The 18,322-nt window shown below is 37.5% G+C and overlaps 1 protein-coding gene across 1 annotated transcript; it reads right to left on the reverse strand.

Annotated features, from left to right (window-relative positions):
- Positions 1-437: 437 nt before the first annotated feature.
- LOC140145604 (beta-1,3-glucan-binding protein-like) lies at positions 438-17,900 on the reverse strand. Its single transcript, XM_072167301.1, has 10 exons — positions 17,627-17,900; positions 12,853-12,989; positions 12,319-12,393; positions 11,712-11,772; positions 7,804-7,986; positions 5,850-5,927; positions 4,759-4,876; positions 3,970-4,044; positions 2,698-2,842; positions 438-789 (listed from the first exon to the last, which is right to left on the reverse strand). Exons 1-10 carry the CDS (start codon positions 17,787-17,789, stop codon positions 559-561), a joined length of 1,266 nt encoding a protein of 421 aa, XP_072023402.1. The 5' UTR covers positions 17,790-17,900; the 3' UTR covers positions 438-558.
- Positions 17,901-18,322: the final 422 nt, after the last annotated feature.

The raw sequence follows: 18,322 nt of genomic DNA on the forward strand, positions 1-18,322 counted from the left end.
CCTACAATGAAACATGAACAATATACTGCCAATAATCACAGCTCAAGTGCTATCTTTATCATTGTTGTTTCTTTCAAATATGAATAATATTAGTAAATAATCAATAAATTGCATGGTTTATAATAATTACTAGTATTGAGATATAATATATACAGAAAGACTATAGAGGGCGCTTCTCGGCGCGAAAAAATCTGGACGCGAAAAAACTCGGCCCGTTAGAAACTCGGCGTTGGTTTTACAATCTCAACGTCATCGTTTTGAACTCAACGTTGTATTTTAAAACTCGACGTTATTATTTAATTCTCGACGTTATCATTTCATTCTCGACGTTGTTTTTTATTCTCGACGTTAATTTTTTTATTCTCGGCGTCATTTTTAAACTGGACGTCATTTTTAAGTCTCGCCGTTTTTGTCTTGTCTCGCGTGCCATATCGAATCACTGAACTACGCTTCGTCCGCGTTGTTAGTTGAGCTTTTTCAATATCTCGAAAGTACGCCCTCGTCAAGGTTTACAATAATATACTTATACATGTATGCACAAAATGACACGTAGGGCCTTTAATATGATCCATGCGCCCATACTCTAATGTAATCCACCTGCATGGCAGCGCCCTCTCCGTTGTTAACATCTGGATTCCACGTGGGATACCATTCGTCTTTGGCTAACCAGAGATCTTTGGGTCCTGTTGGCGATGAGTCAACCCATGGCTTTGGATACGGTTGATTGGTATTACTGTCATCCCAGTAACCACCTGTGCCGCCCACAGCGACGTTCATTATGATGTAGAACTAGAATAAGGAAGTTAAACAATAAGTGTAAGCAAAATGATTATTATACTGACATGTCAAATAAATTTATATAATCATAAATTATACAGTGTACGATGCCACAAGTAGTTTAGGTTTATACCTGTAGGTCCTTTTACGCTTGCGTAATTTCTGATTAAAATGACAGGCGGGGGGGGGGGTTAAAATATTGTATTTTGCCAAATGAAACATGGCTAGTAGTGAAAAATTCAATTAAAGAAAACAGTCGTCAACAGCTGGCCATTCTCCTCCTACACTGTGTGATGAACGCACGCGTGTGCGTAAACGTGGAAATGAATACAACCCATAACATGCTCAATCGGAGGCTATTGACGGACGTGTTGATGCTACGCTTTATTCCGTACAGTGCGCGTATTGTCATAGAAGGCCATAGTATCGGCTGTATCCGCATTGTAATGTACAAAACGTAGCTTAGGTTCGAAACCTCAGATCGTGCACTGTCAAATCCAACCATGCCAACTCACTCATTATTGGTTAGTATTTTCAATATTGTATCCATGGTTGTGCTTTCGCGTTGTGTTCATTAAATTGGAATTTTACTGTAGTTCCTAATTTTTTAGGCCTAGCATGGTTGGTTCTAACTGGCAAATGAAAGTCAAATTTTAATATTTGGCCAGCTTTGAGAAATAATAACTAAAAACATGAGTTTTTAGGGTGTTTGTCGTATGCCATAACAATCAAGCCCACAGACTTGTACTAAGACTAATTTCAGGTTATGCATTCTTATTTGTCTGAACTAATGGAAGGATAAGTACACTCATAGAAATGACTTGTTCGCCTTGTTGGCGCAATTCAAAAGGAGCAAGTTTGGACAACTCAAAAATAGTGTAAAAGTTGCCAAAACAAAATTCATTTTAGTTATCCGAACTTAAAAAATGCTGAAAAAGCTCAAAAAGTTCCGTCAACTAATCAACTTTGTTGGCATTATTTAAAAAGTTGATGTAAGTCGTTGCGTCAACTTTTTAAGTAATGCCAACTTCTGAATTCAAGTTCAGGGAACTTAGAAAATAAACAAGGTTCAAAGAACCAATTAGTTGAGTTTTGTAACTCAACATGTAAGTTGATGTAACTCGTTCATATTAAGTGACTGGAACTTATTGTTTTGAGTTATTCCAATTTGGTACTTTGTTACTTAATTCACGTAATTGGATCATTTTCTGCACAATTAGTAGTATTCAAATATTTATTTTTGTAATCAGTGCAAATTTTGTATACTATAGCACACCTCTAGAAAATTATGCTAATCTAGGCTAGTTTCATTTTCTGAGTTGTAACAACTCAATAAAGTAAGTGCAAATTAGGGCGACCAACATAATGATATCGAGTCAGCGTTACTTAAAATTGTACGCGTTGGCATTACTCGGAAAGTTGACGCAACGACTTACATCAACTTTCTGAGTAATGCCAACGAACAATTTCTATGAGTGTATTTAGTTGTTTTTATTTGGCAAAGCAGGATAATATTATTTTAATCCAGAAAAATTACTTGGTTGTACAAATGGTTGTACGTATATTATGGACCGTTCACAAACACTTGATAGGGGGGCTTGATGCAAAAAAATTTCATCGCGAACATGTTTGCCCCCCCCCCTTTCAGATCCAAAAATGTCTGCCTCCCCTTTTTTTAAATTATGGGTTCACCCCATAGAAAACATATAAACTCAATTTTCCCAGGTCATTTTTTTCAGCACCTCCCCATAGGAGGGTCAAAACTTTTAAGGGCCCCCTTTTGCATCAGGCCCCCTAACAAGCGTTTGTGAACGGTCCCTTATGGACCCACTGGGTCACATGTTGTGACATATCACTCAAATTGTGAAGTGAAAATGAACACTTGGTTAATGGAAAGGTATATATAATTTTGATCCTTACATCCTGATCGAAGGGCGCCATCTTGTTGGGTGAGTTTGCCCATGGATTGTGTGTGTTAGGGAGTTCCTCTCCGAATTTCCCGAAGTCATAGAAACCATATGGACCAGGATCGGCTTTCAGAATCTCTTCATCATCAACGAAGAATCTAAGGAAGGAACAGCTGTGAAAGGTGACTAATAGTTCACTACGACATAACTTCAGATATTGGCCCAATGGGTACAATTTACAGAAATTCTCTATGTACACTGTATTTAAACCATTACGCGTCACTTAGGTCTCTGTACAGAAACAGACCCCTAATGAGCATATATCTAGAGGTAAAGACTGAAACCGGTACAGCTCCTAAAATTTCTTATGGTATACTGAGACAATAAGAGATCGCAATGTCTAACGCTTACGCTTACGGATTCCAAAAAGTAAAGTTTGCTGTATCTGCGAAGTTTAGTTACGACGCTATGGGCAGGAACGTGTCAAAGGTCAACGCACTTTAGGCTATTCCAACTTACTAATACGGTTAAGATTATCCAATTGAAATTGGACACTCTTAACCGTATTAGTAGATTTGCCCAGCCAAAAGTGCGTTGACATTTTTTGTACAAGTTTTGTAGTGTAGATAAACCGCCATTGTATGTGTGCGTTATTAGTATGAGAGCCCAGAAAGGTTCTTCAGTCGATAAATTCTCCGACCGATGTCCATATTAAAAAGAAAAGAATGTGTATGGGTTCACATGCATGTACGCTCTACGCGATCAACGTTATGTGCTCGAGATACACATCTACGTCACTACCAACCAATGTATACATTTTTGGATTCATTTATGGCTAGACGAATAATTAAACATACTTTTCAAAAGGATTAGGGTTTTTTTTTATTTGGACCCCTGTTAAACTTTAATTGACCCCTACCAAATTAGACAGAACTTTGAACAAATTGAGAGGGCAGACCAAGCCAAATTGTTCAACATTCTTCAGGCAAGTCAAAAACACTTCCGAACCTTAATGATATAGTCACAGAACATTACCACTGTTTCTCTACTATTATTATACAACATGCAAATACAAAAACAGCAAATGCAAATGAACTTTAATGCACACCCATTGTGAATAAGCACCACCAGCGTGATATCATAGTGGATATAGATAGATTTTGTGGGTTGTCTTAATTTCCAGGCTCCAACTCCTGCACACCCTCGTGATACTTAACAATTTATTCGGAAGTTGTAAATCATTATATTAAAATTTGGTTATTCAAAGTCTAGAACTAGATCTTACTTAATATTGAAAGGAGTCCACTCCAAGCCGTATTTGTGGAAGCCTTTTCCGAAGTGATCTCCGTTTTCTAAATTTCTATAAAAGAAAACAAAATCATTAATTTCAGTCGTAAAGTCATTTATGCAGGGTGAAGACGAATACTATTGCTTGAGGCTCTCATCTTCATTCATTTTAGTTAATAAATGTAAACTCAGTATAATCATTTTTTTAGTTATGTGACCCAAGGAACAACATTTGCCAGAAAAAATACCGAACTAATTTTTGTTCTTGTTTTGCCAAAAGAAACATAGCAAAACCCTAATCCTTAGTTATAACTGACAGTAAAAGTCACCCTTTTTATAATTTTTATATATTTAAAAAAAAAATTTGGTCAATTGCAGGGAAAATGGGCCAAAAACATACAATTTTTCACGTTTTTATACAATTGTAGTCACAAAATTCGAACATTTTGCATAAGTCTAAGCATTCAAAATCTTGAGTATTAGCTATGAGTTAGCTCAAAACCTATCTTTCAAAATATATAATGCATAACTTGAAATTAGTCTTTATACATGTCACACTATACAAAAAAGCCCTAAAAACACGTGTTAATTGAACCCTGTTTCGGAAAGTTAACAAAAATAATATAATGTCACTTTTTAATTAAAGGATTAGTATTTAGTATTTGACAAAAAAGATAATAGTTATTATTTATAATTAAAAATAAAACTAAGTGCTATATTTTTCTGGAATAGAAAGTAGGTTAGTTCTTTGAGGTATACCATTACAAATAAAGAATATCTAACTTACTTGCTAGCATGCGTCAATGGATATTTGTTGTTAGGATAAAATGGCCCCCAATGCATTGCAGAACCCATTTGATCAACTCCTACTGAGGTACCGCTAGGGTCAGTGTAAAACAGATTACCTGAAGAAAAAATAGCCCAAAATAATGGATTAACACTCGTCATCATTCTACGAAGGGGGGGGTTGTATCACCCCTCCCCGTGACTTCTCTTTAGTCCGAAGGGTCGCTAGTCCGAAGGTTCTCTAGTCCGAAGGTTCTCTAGTCCGAATATAGAATAAGGGTTGGGGTTAGGGTTAGGGTTTAGGGATAGGGTTATGGCTTAGGCTTTAGAGTTAGGGTTAGCGAGCCTTATTCTATATTCGGACTAGAGAACCCGATATTCGGACTAGCGAACCTTTTTCGGAATTCGGACTAGCGAATGGTAAACTACGTGTTCGGACTTGCGAAACCTCGGACTAAGGAGCCTTCGGATAAGGGAACCTTCGGACTAGAGATTTGTCACCGTACCACCCATAGACATATCACCTAGTCTTATGAGTGCCCATCCCTAACCACAGCGGGAGGTGAAGCCACGTCTCCATGAGCGCTTCAAATTGCAGTATTTTGGTGACAATCCTAGAAGAGATGGTGACAACACTGAGAAGATAATTATGCAAGGTCACATAGAATGCAGTCATAGAAGAGGTAGACTTAGGCATAGATGAATTGATGGAATTAAACAATCAATAGGCATTTCTCTCTCGTTACAGCTCACTGTCTTGCTGAAGACAGTAGTTGTTGTAATACAACAGGGTTATAAATGGTCAGGAAATAGGATCACGACGACGACGACGATCATTATTTAGGAGACAATACGGTGAAAATCGTATGTTCATATAATTTTTAGCCGAAAATAAATTTTTGAACAGAGCCAGAATTGCCCAATTCTGAGAAGGCGCGCTCCCATTATAACGTCATAGCGACTTTACGTGGACAATATTTGTACTTACTTTAATATCAATCAATATAAGATATTTGGTACCAAATATAACAGTATTATGACGGTTGGACGAGGGTTACAGGTTAATTATTGTGAATACTGTGTCTCACTTACCACGAGATTCAACGATATCGATTTCACCTGATGCGGGCCATTCTCCGTAACTGTTACGACGAGGTAATAGCCAAATAGCTGCAATGGAAGACAGAAACATTGAAATGAGGCCTTTATTATTTACCCGTCAAATAGTTCTAGTCCAAAATTTAAAAACGAAAGGGAAAATACGCACTCAATACATGGATCCTAAGTTTCTCTACTGTAAGTCAGTTTGCCGAGGTAATATGCCTATTGCATAACAAAAGACACAGCTTGTCATCTACTTTGTTAGGCAATACACATCGGAGGCACACCACCCTACGCCATCAGGGCCGGATTTACCTTTGGGGGGCCCTGGGCCAGGCCAAAATTTGGAGGCCTCCAACGCACCGTGAGGAAGGCATGTTTACTCAAGTGGTCAAGGTTTTAGATTTTATTAGGACATTTGTGCGTGAAGCGCGCGAAAAAATCAATTGAAGCTGATAACAGGCCAGTGCGTGCGAAGCGCGCAAAATTTTGTAATCTTTGCACCTTATTTTGGCCCCAAACATGGTGTTTTTCTGCTAAAATGGAAGATGCACAATTCACAGGGCAATTGTGAGGGCCCTGAGCCCGGGTCCATCTGGCCCTATGGTAAATCCGGCCCTGTACTCCATACATAAGGGAGCGATCGTTATTTATGGCAGGGGGAATGGGAAAATTTAGGGGGAACACGATATTATAGGGGGCTTGAGGGGGAACCTGTAATTTTTAGTTGAACCAGTAGGGGGATTGTTAAATTTTAAATGGAGAAAATAAGGGGGGACGCGAAAATTGTGAGTGAACGCGAGGGGGTAATACGAATTTTGTTGTCGATATTTTTTCCTAAATGCCCATTCCCATGATCGGATGCCTCATTTCCCTAAAATGAAATGAGGGCAGAGGTGGACCTCGAACCAATTCCGCACCCAACTCGCGTCCGCGTCGTCTGCGTGATTTACTTCGCGAGAGCAGCTTCCAGAACGAAGCAAATCACGCAGACGCGTCGGACGCGAGTTTTTAAATGGTGATGAACAACGGTGAAACATGATTGAATCCCTTTCAACAACGAAAAGAAGCTAAAGATCGTGTAATTCACAAGATTATTTCACGAGGAACGTCACTTAATCATTGCCACTTAGCCTTGTAAAAAGATCGGTGATTTCTCTGTTGATCAGCAATAAAACTACAAAATAAAACTGCAATGTTTAGCCGCTACCTCCAAAAATACTGAATTCAATTAGCATGCGCACACAGGTTCCAGGCATGACGAATTTATATACTGTTCTCTTTTATTAGTGAAAATTAGCTAATCAATTGGCAATTAAGTAATTAAATGTGGCGTATAATAGTAACAAAGTGAAATTTTGAGTTTTCTATAGTGGCGTATTGACCATACGCCACTTTTTATTTTATAATTAAGAAATATCGGCAAAAATGAACATTGCATGTCATAGTGGCGTACACCTCGCTACATGTCATAGTGACGTAATGGACCTATACGCCATTATGGAATGAAGCCGACGAAAAGTAACGCCATAGGGATTACACTGGGATCTAGGTGGCGTAAGGTTAACATTAGGTTAGGGTATTGCGTTTTGCGTATTTCCATAGTGACGTATAGCTTTGTACTATAATTGTTTTCAGTTTGCCAGCAATATTATGTATGTATTTCTTTTGATATATAAAAGTTAAATCTATTTAGTTTACTACAGAAATTTCACATCATTTACATAATATGATGAATATGATGAATGTCTCGGTTTTAAATTGGCATTTCTTCAAAACCGATTTTCTCGAAAGGTTGTTTATTCGCGGTGCCCCACTATACGCCACTATGGAATACAGTCGACGAATTTAGCCCCACTGCACCCACAATTGTTGAAGTCTCCCTAAAATGTTTTGAAAAAGTTTTGATTTTTGTTACATTAATGTGGTTACAATCTCAGCTTACCTGGCCACAACCAATCACCTACAGGCATCCTGGCCCTGACTTCGACTTTGCCGTACTTGAAGGCAAATGAGTGGACAGTTCGTATGCGAGCTGATTGAACCGGGTTGATATAGTTGACGTCATTACCCTGTCTTTGGCAACCATACCAGGCGTTGCCAGTGCATAGGTTAGCGGGAGATGAACCTAATAAAAACAATCAATTAAAAAAATGTACATTAAACAATTTTTTCTCTTGCCAGAAATACAAAAAGACGTAATATTGGTTTAAGTGCAGGCCCGTACGCAGTATGTAAGGGGGGGGGGGGGATTTTCAAAACGTGGAATGAAAAGTGCGCTTGCGCATATTGTTGGTTTTTTTTATTTTAATCGGACGTTTGTCCACTTGTCTCCCAACTATTGACCACACACCCCTCCTGCATAAAGTACGGGCCTGTATAAGTTTGTGATTATAAATTCCTAAATGGCGCGATTTCAGTGACAGCGCCTATTGATGTTAAAGTTTGACATTCTAGTTATGGTATAGTTTATAGTTTTTAATAGGCACACATGAATTCGTAACACTCTTATGCCCCTGTCATACTTGCATGCCGCTTGCTGCTGCGGCAAACGGCATAAAGTATCAGCCGATCATAAAATCTTGATTGTGTCCGTTTGGCTGCACTGCTCATGCGTCATACCTTTGTCTGAAGAACTTTTGTCCAAGTTTATGCAGAAGTATCAGAAATCCTTAATTCATTAATGAAAAACGCCAAATATTTGATCTGAGGTGAGCTCTTCACATTGACATTGTCGCACCAGGGATTAATATCAACGGAGGGTGAAATAGCGCACAGATATTGACAAACAACTGATAATATGTTTACATTTAATGCGAGAGTTCAAATATTAAACTCGACTACCGGACCCTGGTACACCTGTAAGTTTTTCACATTACACCACTTTCGCCCAATAAAATCACAGGCATATTACGAGTCATAGGCACATTTATTTATTATGTTTCACTTGTTTTAAAATTCACCTTTCCCTCACATTTCGTGACATTTATATGTCATAATCTTCTTTTGAATGGAACACTTTTTAATGAATACGTGCAGTCAAAGAATGAACTGTTAATTGCCATGTCACGTTAGGCATATTATTGAGTCCCGGGCGTGGTGTTCAGACGGGCACGAACATGTTAAGAAATCAGGGTTAAAAGGTAAACACATTGCACTGCATGCACTCCCAAGTTGTGTATTCCAGGTTTATTGTCCACACAATGGTCTCGACCACTAAAATTAAACCCTCCGAAGTCTATAAACACTATGAATTGGTGTATTCATAGCAGTCAAGTTAGCTCAATCGATAAGGCGTTCAACTTTGATGCGAGAGATTGCGGGTTCGAACCCTGGCGGTGCCTAGTACGCTCTCGTGGAAAAATTTAGTAAGCTTGAAATTTCCTTGGACAAGGAACTTACTGCTAATTTACTCGTTGTAACCCGTACGAAACTCGGAGAGCTGATCCTGGTTGCGAAGGTTATTTGTGGAATGTCTAGGGTGTGCGCTCTTGTAGCAGAAAAGTCCATGATTTGTTGTTAAATGGTTTATGGAATGATGTGAGACCATAGTGGTCAGCGACAACCTGTAAAGTGTGATGAGGCTTGTGGATCAACGTCTAGGCGCTGTGCCTGTGCGTAGCGCACAATAAAACACTGCGCTTTTTTATTCATAGGAAAGGCATATCAAAATATCCAGACTCTTGAAGTACATTCTGTGCGATTTACGGGTAATATCACTGAGTTGCACTAACACCATGAATTTAATCAAAATTCAGATTGTTATATGCTTTACAAATGGTATCAGGGTGTGTAAATACCCGTGTTGATTCAGATATATTGTTTTTGTCATCTTAATTGCCATTAAAAGGGAATTCTCAATTTGCCCATTACTCATCTTAAATTTAGACTCTAAATATGTCAAAGTTATAACAATGGTGGATAAGAAATGGTACTAACCCTTATACGGCCAAAATAACATATAGCTTATTTAGCCATTATCGCCATGGATTCAAATTAAAACCTCAGCTATTTGATACTTCACAATATGAAACATAAAGTACCAATGTTCGTCATATTTCCAGGCACAGAATTTGACTTGACAAAGTAACATCAATCTCTTACTGTCACAAATCACTCAAGTAAGTATCCTGCGCTCGAGCCACTTCTGGTCCCCGTGTCAATGCTCCCCCTCTTCGTAAGGCATGTCCTCGCGCCTTACTTCCTCTAACTGGTCGCCACAAGGAATACTCGGCCAGCCTGATCGTCCTTGCTACAAGGAATACTCAGCCGAGCATTTTATGAATGCCTAACCCTTTCCAATGGATGGATCTGCCTGGTGTTAAGAAACACCAGGGACCACACAAACCACTCACGGAAGTATCCTGCGCCTTCTCGAGCCACTTCCGATCCTGTAGGGACTCGAACCCACGATCTCGGGATTAAAAGACGAGCGCGCTAGCGTATACTCCAAGGACTTCCCCGTCATGTCTATAACACTAACGTATACCTCCGTGACAATACAACACGCTTGATTGTGCAATGAGTCTAGAGGGACTGTGTCTTAGTTTACTATAAAGCATAGATGAACTCCTGGATGGGGCAGCTTTAATTAGCTAGAGGCCGCATTGATATGTAAATAGTAGCGTATTGTTATTTAAATTTGTGCCCAGACGTATTGAGGGCGACAGTCATGTAATCCAGACGGAGAATGGCTGCATATGCCGGGCATGTCAATTTGCTGAGTGAAGGCTGATAATCACCTTTCTGTATAGGTAATAAGCTAGTATATTTCGTGTACCAGTTGGTTATAACAAAAAATTAGTATCATATTAAATATATTAAATGTATAAACTTTGAAAGTTACATGAATTTGAAGAGCAGAGCTTCGAAATCTAGCTAAGTCAGGTGATGTGAAATTCTGCTGCGTGACCCCCTCTGCGTGGTAGAATTATATTCATAAAACATTGAATTTAACAGATATCATGGACAGCCAACCACGATTTATCAGCATTTAAAATATATGTTAATTAACAAAGATAAATAATAAAGAGTACAAATGGCAATTAACTAGTAAACAAGCCTGAAATCTTAAAATGTTGCCACGTGATTTCCCGAACACATGATATGTCAACATGTGACCACTATTCAGATTTACCGTAAATATTTGGCGTATGCTTGCACATCATGCACATACACTGTGCATTTCTTTACCTCCGTATAAAATCAATAATTCATGCTGGGAGCCAAGTAACATTGTCTGCTCAGTGCAGATTGGTATTTTATTTTATTGAGAGCATGATAGAAATACATAAGACGATTCATGGCGCCATGATGGAAGGTCAGGTCGGGTATCAAAGGTTATTATAACTTAAACACTACTTGTATTTCCCACCTTGCCTCTGTCACATATTTCCTTCATATTATTGACAGCCAGTCCTAATTTTGACTTTGCTATTGCAAAATGTCATTCCATGTCAAATTAGTAGACTTTCTTTGAAAAACATATCACTGGTGCCTGATGGGAATACCCGTCCGCCATTTCATTAAACTGGATCGTTTTCGCCTGGTTTGTGCCCAAATGTATTGGGGGCGCGCTATACTCTCATTGAACAGGCAAAGTTTGCAAAACTAACAACGTTGTTATTTGCCAAACTCAATTAACATGATCCAAGGGGTCGAACATGAATTATTCATAACGAGCTATAACGGATCGATAACTGGCCTCACTTTCTAGCTAGTAAACCAGCTGAATTTTTCATAGATTTTGCGTTGCTAATAGAACAACCGTGAATTTAGTGTCACCCCCTTGCTATAAAGTCTAATTGACTACGTACGCATGGTTATACATTTATTAAACGTAGCAAATCTTACCCCAGAGACTGAGAGTTCCAGTATTAAGAAATCCTGGTCCGAAGAGGTCTTCTGTCAGAGTCTTATAAAATGGATCAAAAAGAACATAGAAGAGTACAAAATAATAGCTTGTTTATTTATTTATTTTTGTGGAGTTGGCATGTTTTTCACCTTTTGGTTTACAAACAAAATACTAATTCGTCGTAATATATTTACGAATTCTGTTACCACGAAAACAACTAAATGACATAAACGTCACAATAATTCAAGTTATGATTATTCTAAAGACATATTGTAACCAAATGAACAACGTCACAGATGATGGTCCTCCATACCCAACTACATCGGTATACTTAATAAGATACTATGGTAAAATTTGAATAGTAGTTTATTAGATACTGGTTGGGGTCCAAACTTAATATGGTAGTCAAATGAACCACATATGAAATATGTCTCCAAACGAAAGAACCGTATACAAACAACCTAACGGACAGATCGCCCTTCTACGCGTATTTTTACGCCCAACGGAATTAGGTTAATGTGATTCGAAACTGTCAGTCACCACGAAATCCATCCATCCTTACTCTCAACTTGAGACGGTTCATACTATAATGTTGCATATACTTACAGGCTTGATATATAGGCTACCATCACGCACGTAGCTGTTACTTCGGTTATTGATATAGTATTGGAACTCCCAATTCTGTTAAAGAAAGCAAAACAAGGATATAGATTTTACTTGCCGATAAAACATTTCTGCGTATTCTGCTTGATTCTATTTAAGATAAGATAAGGTGGATCCATTCATGATTACTTGTCCCTATGTATTTCATTGTTGTTTGCCTGTATTTCAATTTTAAAATTGTCACCTTTGCTCTGATTGGTTAAGATAGAGTCACAAATTATTATATTGGGTGCCAATATTTCTGAATGTATGAGTAATCGTTTTTGGTATTAATATAAGTTACATTTTGTTGATTACCAGTAGAAGTGATTAAAATGTCCTTAAAACAAAAATGAGTTTACGGTCAGTCATAAAGGGGTAGAACAATATAGTTATGTCTCATCCACCATTTTAATTTGTTGTTGTTATTATTATGCCTTTCCGATATGACTTCATCGCCAGACCAGACAGTAACGCCGTTACATTATGTGTACTTACCCCTCCACCACCAGCTGTAATCTCATGTTGCCATGTATCCAAGTTTAAGGTATCAAAGTTGTCTTCGAATATGAGGCCATTACATGGTGGTTTTTTCAGGTCACATGACACTTCACATGGGTATCTGTTACACGAATCTGGAACAAAATATATCGATAGAGAGTCATCGAGGAAGCATTGAATTCCTCTTTATTGTATATACCGAAAGCCTTTGCGATTGAAACCAGGAATACGTTACATCAATGCGCATATCAACACTGCGCAGGTTTGACTGAGTGCGCAGTGATGATGTGCGTGTCGATAATCTCGTTGTCTCGTTTCAAGACTTCGGGAATTACCGCAAAGGCCAATTAAAGAGGCTATGGATGACGACAAATATATGGAGAGTTGGCCAGTTCCAGGTGTAGTACAACAACATTAGCTAGGAGTTGTTGAGGTAAAAAAAACCAGTAGGTTATGTTGCCTCCAACGGACGATAATCTTGTCTTTGTCTTGTTCCCCATAACAAGTTAGTATACCTGGCTCGAATCTTTCGCAGTTGTTGAGGTGTAAGAAAAATAAGCATTTACTTACCATATTAAGAGTTATATTTAGGCAATAAATAATCGCTTAATCAGAACGTCGCATGTCATGTTGTCATTGACGGAAATGAAATAATATCACCAATGATCATGATTGCTTTAATATAAAGACTGCACAAAAAGTAACGCAGCTGTTATAAATACGCCTATTGTTTTCACAATATTGCAAAAAAAGAAAGGAGGGCGATTTATTTACGCGCATGTTGATACATCATTTGTTCAATTTCGTTCAACATTAAGGGGGTACTACACCCTTCGATAAATTCGTGTCTATTTTTGCATTTTTCTAATAACACAGTGGTAACAAAAGTTATGTATATCATTGGGGCAAAGAATCCAATTACTACACTGGAATTTCAGTGACCCAAGACAAGCGGTTTGTTATTTATGATAAGAAATAAGGTACCGCTAGGATGTACCTCGTTTCCTATCGTATATAATGAACCTCTTGTCTTGAGTCACAGACATTTAAGTGTAGTAATTGGATTACTTGCCCCAATAATATACATAACTATTATTACCAGTGTGTTATTATTTGATTGAGAAAAATGCAAAAACAGTCACAATATACCACAGGGGTGTAGTACCCCCTTAAATCACAGCAGTGTTTTTAAAAAAAGATACCCGACTCTAAAAGCTGCAGTTATTTGTATTGATTTGAAGTCAGCGCGAAGATAAATGGAGGTTTTACGTGCCACAATGCTTGCGTAATAACCATTGATCGCTATAAACTGCAACTTTTAAATTCGGGTATTTTTGATTTTAATATTGAATGACGTTTGACAAATGGGGTATGCTATCAAAATGCGCGTAAATAAATCACTCTTCTTTCTATGTTGAAATATGTGACCCGGCAGCACAAATGAGCCGTAAATTCCCTAAATTGTATTCTGAGTTGCGATGTAAAATGTGTACGAAGGTCGTATTCATCGGTAACTTAAGCTGGCCCGACATCCGTCTCATTTTGATAGTAAAAACTAATCAATAATCCTATTGTTGAAGTGGATAATAAGCTTCTACCTTAGATGGCTATAGAACTTTTAATAGCTCTGGTCTTTGTTTGCTTTTGCTAAATCCTGTTCAAGTGGTGGGTTACCAGGCATTGTATTTTGTACAGGTATTCATAACCAACAATTAACAATGAGAGAACTTTCTTAAACCTCGTTGACTTGGGGATGATTTGAAATGACCGCCAATTATGACTGTTTGATATTTATTGCCAGCAATGTGGAAAAAGAGACACATGTAAAAACGTAAAAAGCTACAATTTTGTTGACGGAGCAAAGTTTAACAAACCATAACCCCGCTTCTGGATATCGTTTGAAGTCAAATGATATACCATTTTTAAGTTTATGATGTTTATTTTTTTTTTTTTTATTAAAACAAAATTGACCGGCGGAGGAATTTACGGCTCATTTGCCGTGGACGGTCACATATTGTGAAAAAAATATTAGTTCTAAAGCTATAGGTAGCTACGTTACTTTTTGTCCAGACTTTAAGTACACGTGTCATCGCCGTGCTACTGTATTAATGAAATGTTGCCATAAGACCCATTGGCGCATGACAAAGTAAACCAGGAGTGAACATGCAAACGTGGCACAAGTAAAGAGGCTGTGTACCTCTTATTCATTTCAGATATTTACTAATTAAACAAGTAAGTTGGTGAAAATCTTATCGCAGTTAGAGTTACAGCATAGGGTTGAATAAAATGATCACGACAACAGTAAAGAATTGAAAAGTTATGTTGACTACAACCCAATCGGTATGATCGTGTCAAAAGTACCATGGCTAATGTTGACTCTTCTGACAAAGCTCTGTCTTTGTCAGTGTGATATATACAAGTGTAATGTAGGTCAATTGTTCCCAGATATGTATGCAGGCTACCAGGCGAGCCCTTGGAGTTCTTATTGCCAAAAGCAGAACAACATTTGATATACTTTTGCAGAGACTCTCGGATAGAGAGCTGCACCTGGATACACACACAAATAGAAGGCTCTTATTGACAAACATTTTTCCTACCAGTAGCCACCATAACCACACTAATGTGGTATGTTATGATGGTTGCAATTATTTCAACAAGCGCGCTCAGATTCCATAATGGTGTTAAAACATTATGTAAATCTTAATTTTTCCTTCCAAGATATCGCATTAGTCGACTTGCTCACACCATTTTAATCTGAAAATAATTATTAAAAAGTAAGGTTAAAGTTGGGCAAAATATTTAGAACCCCATTCGTTTGATCAACAATATTGTTTGCTGCCACTAATTTGTGCACTGAAAAAAGATGTAGCTACCGAACTTGTACATATCAATACAACTTGACATTCTATGCATGAGTGATTTCGAGTGACGAGGCATTTTGGTAAACTGGTAAATGGCAAAAAGGTAAAATAACCTTTGTTAAAGTAATATAATGAGATCTGCCCTTTTATTCAAAGGTTGACTGCTTTGGCAGCAATGTTTGTGCTACAGAGGAAATTTGATACAAAATTCTGCAGAATATTGTTTGCTGTCGTGGTTTTGTTGTTGCTGCTGTTGTTGTTGTTGCAACTTTTGTTGTTGTTGTTGTCATTGTTGTTGTTGTTGTTTTTGTTGTTGTTGTTGTTTTTGTTGCTGCTGCTGTTGTTGTTATTGTTGTTGCTGTTTAAAATCCGGTCATCCAAAAAAGGAATGATTTAATATGAAAATTCTGTGCATGAACTACAATTGTTGAAGGGACAAAAAGGACAACAACCTTTAAAGTAAAATTATTGGGATCTGCATCATTAAACGTAATTTCCCAGCAAACACAAAAAATGTTTTTCAAACGTTTTTAAACATGTTACATTTTGGGTTTTAGTTTAGATAAAAACGTTTTAATAACATTAAATGTCGGGTTATATAACGGTCATGGAAACGTTTTAAAACGTTTTGTATGAAAACACACTGCAACAATAGTTTTAAAATGTTTTCAAAATCTTATTGTAAAATATGTTTGCAAATATGTTTTGCCAAATGTTTTGTTAACACTTAAATAACATTATGCTAGAATATTGTAGAATTAAAAAAAAGGGAAAATATGACACAACATCAAATGGGGGAGTAACATAAGACGTATAAACAAAGTTAAAAACCCGACGTTTCGAAAAGACAAGACTTTTCTTTCTCAAGGGATAAAATAAGAGACCTGCTCTCAGTATAGTATCTCTCACTCTGTACCAAAACCTTTCGCTTGTATAAATGTAACAATAGTGGAATAATAGTTATATTCTAATCACGGTTTCAAATATTTTCTAGGGAGACTCCCATTTCAATGTTTGGCAATAAGTGAACATATTTGGCCAAAAAATTAAATTTCCACGTGTGCTATTGTTGGCATATCAAAATGTTTATAGAAAGAAAAGCCTTTTTTTGTCAAAAGTAATACATATTTGACCACACATTATAAATAAACTAAAACCTTTCCAGCCCAACAAAGGGGGTTTGGTATGAGCTTGAGGTTTGTGTTCTACTAATATCCCGATGATTTTATGCTTATGCTGTTACGTAATCAAGTGTGTGATATCATTGGTTACATGTGCTGTTTGAAAGACAAAGGTACCGTGTTTATGTGATCATAGATGCCATGAAAATATTTGTTGGCAAAAAACGTGGTAACTCGTTCTACAATTTGTCCGCCCAAAAAGATGGAAACGAATTAAGTAATAAGTACATAACAACATAAAAAACCTATGAAAAACATCATAGAATATGTACATAGTCAACTATTTATTGAACAAAAAACATGACATGAAATAAAACTTTGATGAAGATGTGCAAAGGTATCCAAAGTGTAAGAGGACTTTAAAGAGCATGTTAATCTCTTGCATTTTTAACATTTGCTATTGCCCATGCATTTTGACCCATTTTTGACAATTTGTGTCTAATTTTCCACTAATTTCGCCTTATACCCCTTCCCATCCGTGTAAAATATTGGCGTCCTTCCTGGTGCCTTAGCGCGGTTGCGCCACAGGTGTCCCAACAAACCGCCCTTGTACGCATTTCTCAGACAATCTAGCCTACGCTCAGCCTGGATTTGGTCACGAGCGTTTCAATACTGATACCAGGGAAATATGCACAAGACTCGAGGTGAAATGTAAGATCTATAAAAAAGTTAACATAATCATTAGCCTGAAACCGACCTATAAATGTATACCAAAATAGGTTTACTTACCACCACGACGGTATTGTTCACTTGTGTCACCATTAACTGGGTTGCTGGTCCCTTTCTGTAGCAAGCTTACAACACCAATAATAACGGCAACTATCGCAAGCAATAGCGCCAAGACGCTCAGAATAATTGGTACTACGTTACTTGAGCCATTAGATTTACCCATTTTGCTTGCGTGCGTCTCGCGTTCTCTCAAGTGATAACTTGTGGGAAAATTAGCGAGATTCCCAACTTTTAACTATGTTAACACGCTCCTGAAGCATGAACAACTCAATAACTTTTCATTTATGCAAGTGTTCAAGTTCATTAATTCTGTACAACACGACTAAATGAGACAGGTGGCGGTAGAGGGTAAAATGTGCATGATGATAATAGTCCTATTCCTATTTTCTTGATACAACTGACAATAAATATTTTAATGTAGAAATGGATGTTTTAAACAGTATTTAGCCTTGTTACAAGGCTTCGGCACTTCACCTTTTTCAATGTTTAATTATTTTCATTTGATCACTACATGTACTTTTCAGTAGGCCCATATCATATTTAAATATCACATTTAATCCATTTGCCCATAATGAGCTGTGTAAGTTCTAAAGCAGGACCTTCCGAGATCATTATAGCATCATTAGAAAGAATAAGCATAAGACGTTTACGCGGTACCTATGCACTGAACCATAGATGTCAAAGAACAGGGATAAA

The sequence above is a fragment of the Amphiura filiformis genome, chromosome 2, assembly GCF_039555335.1.
Source record: "Amphiura filiformis chromosome 2, Afil_fr2py, whole genome shotgun sequence".
Classification (NCBI taxonomy): domain Eukaryota; kingdom Metazoa; phylum Echinodermata; class Ophiuroidea; order Amphilepidida; family Amphiuridae; genus Amphiura; species Amphiura filiformis.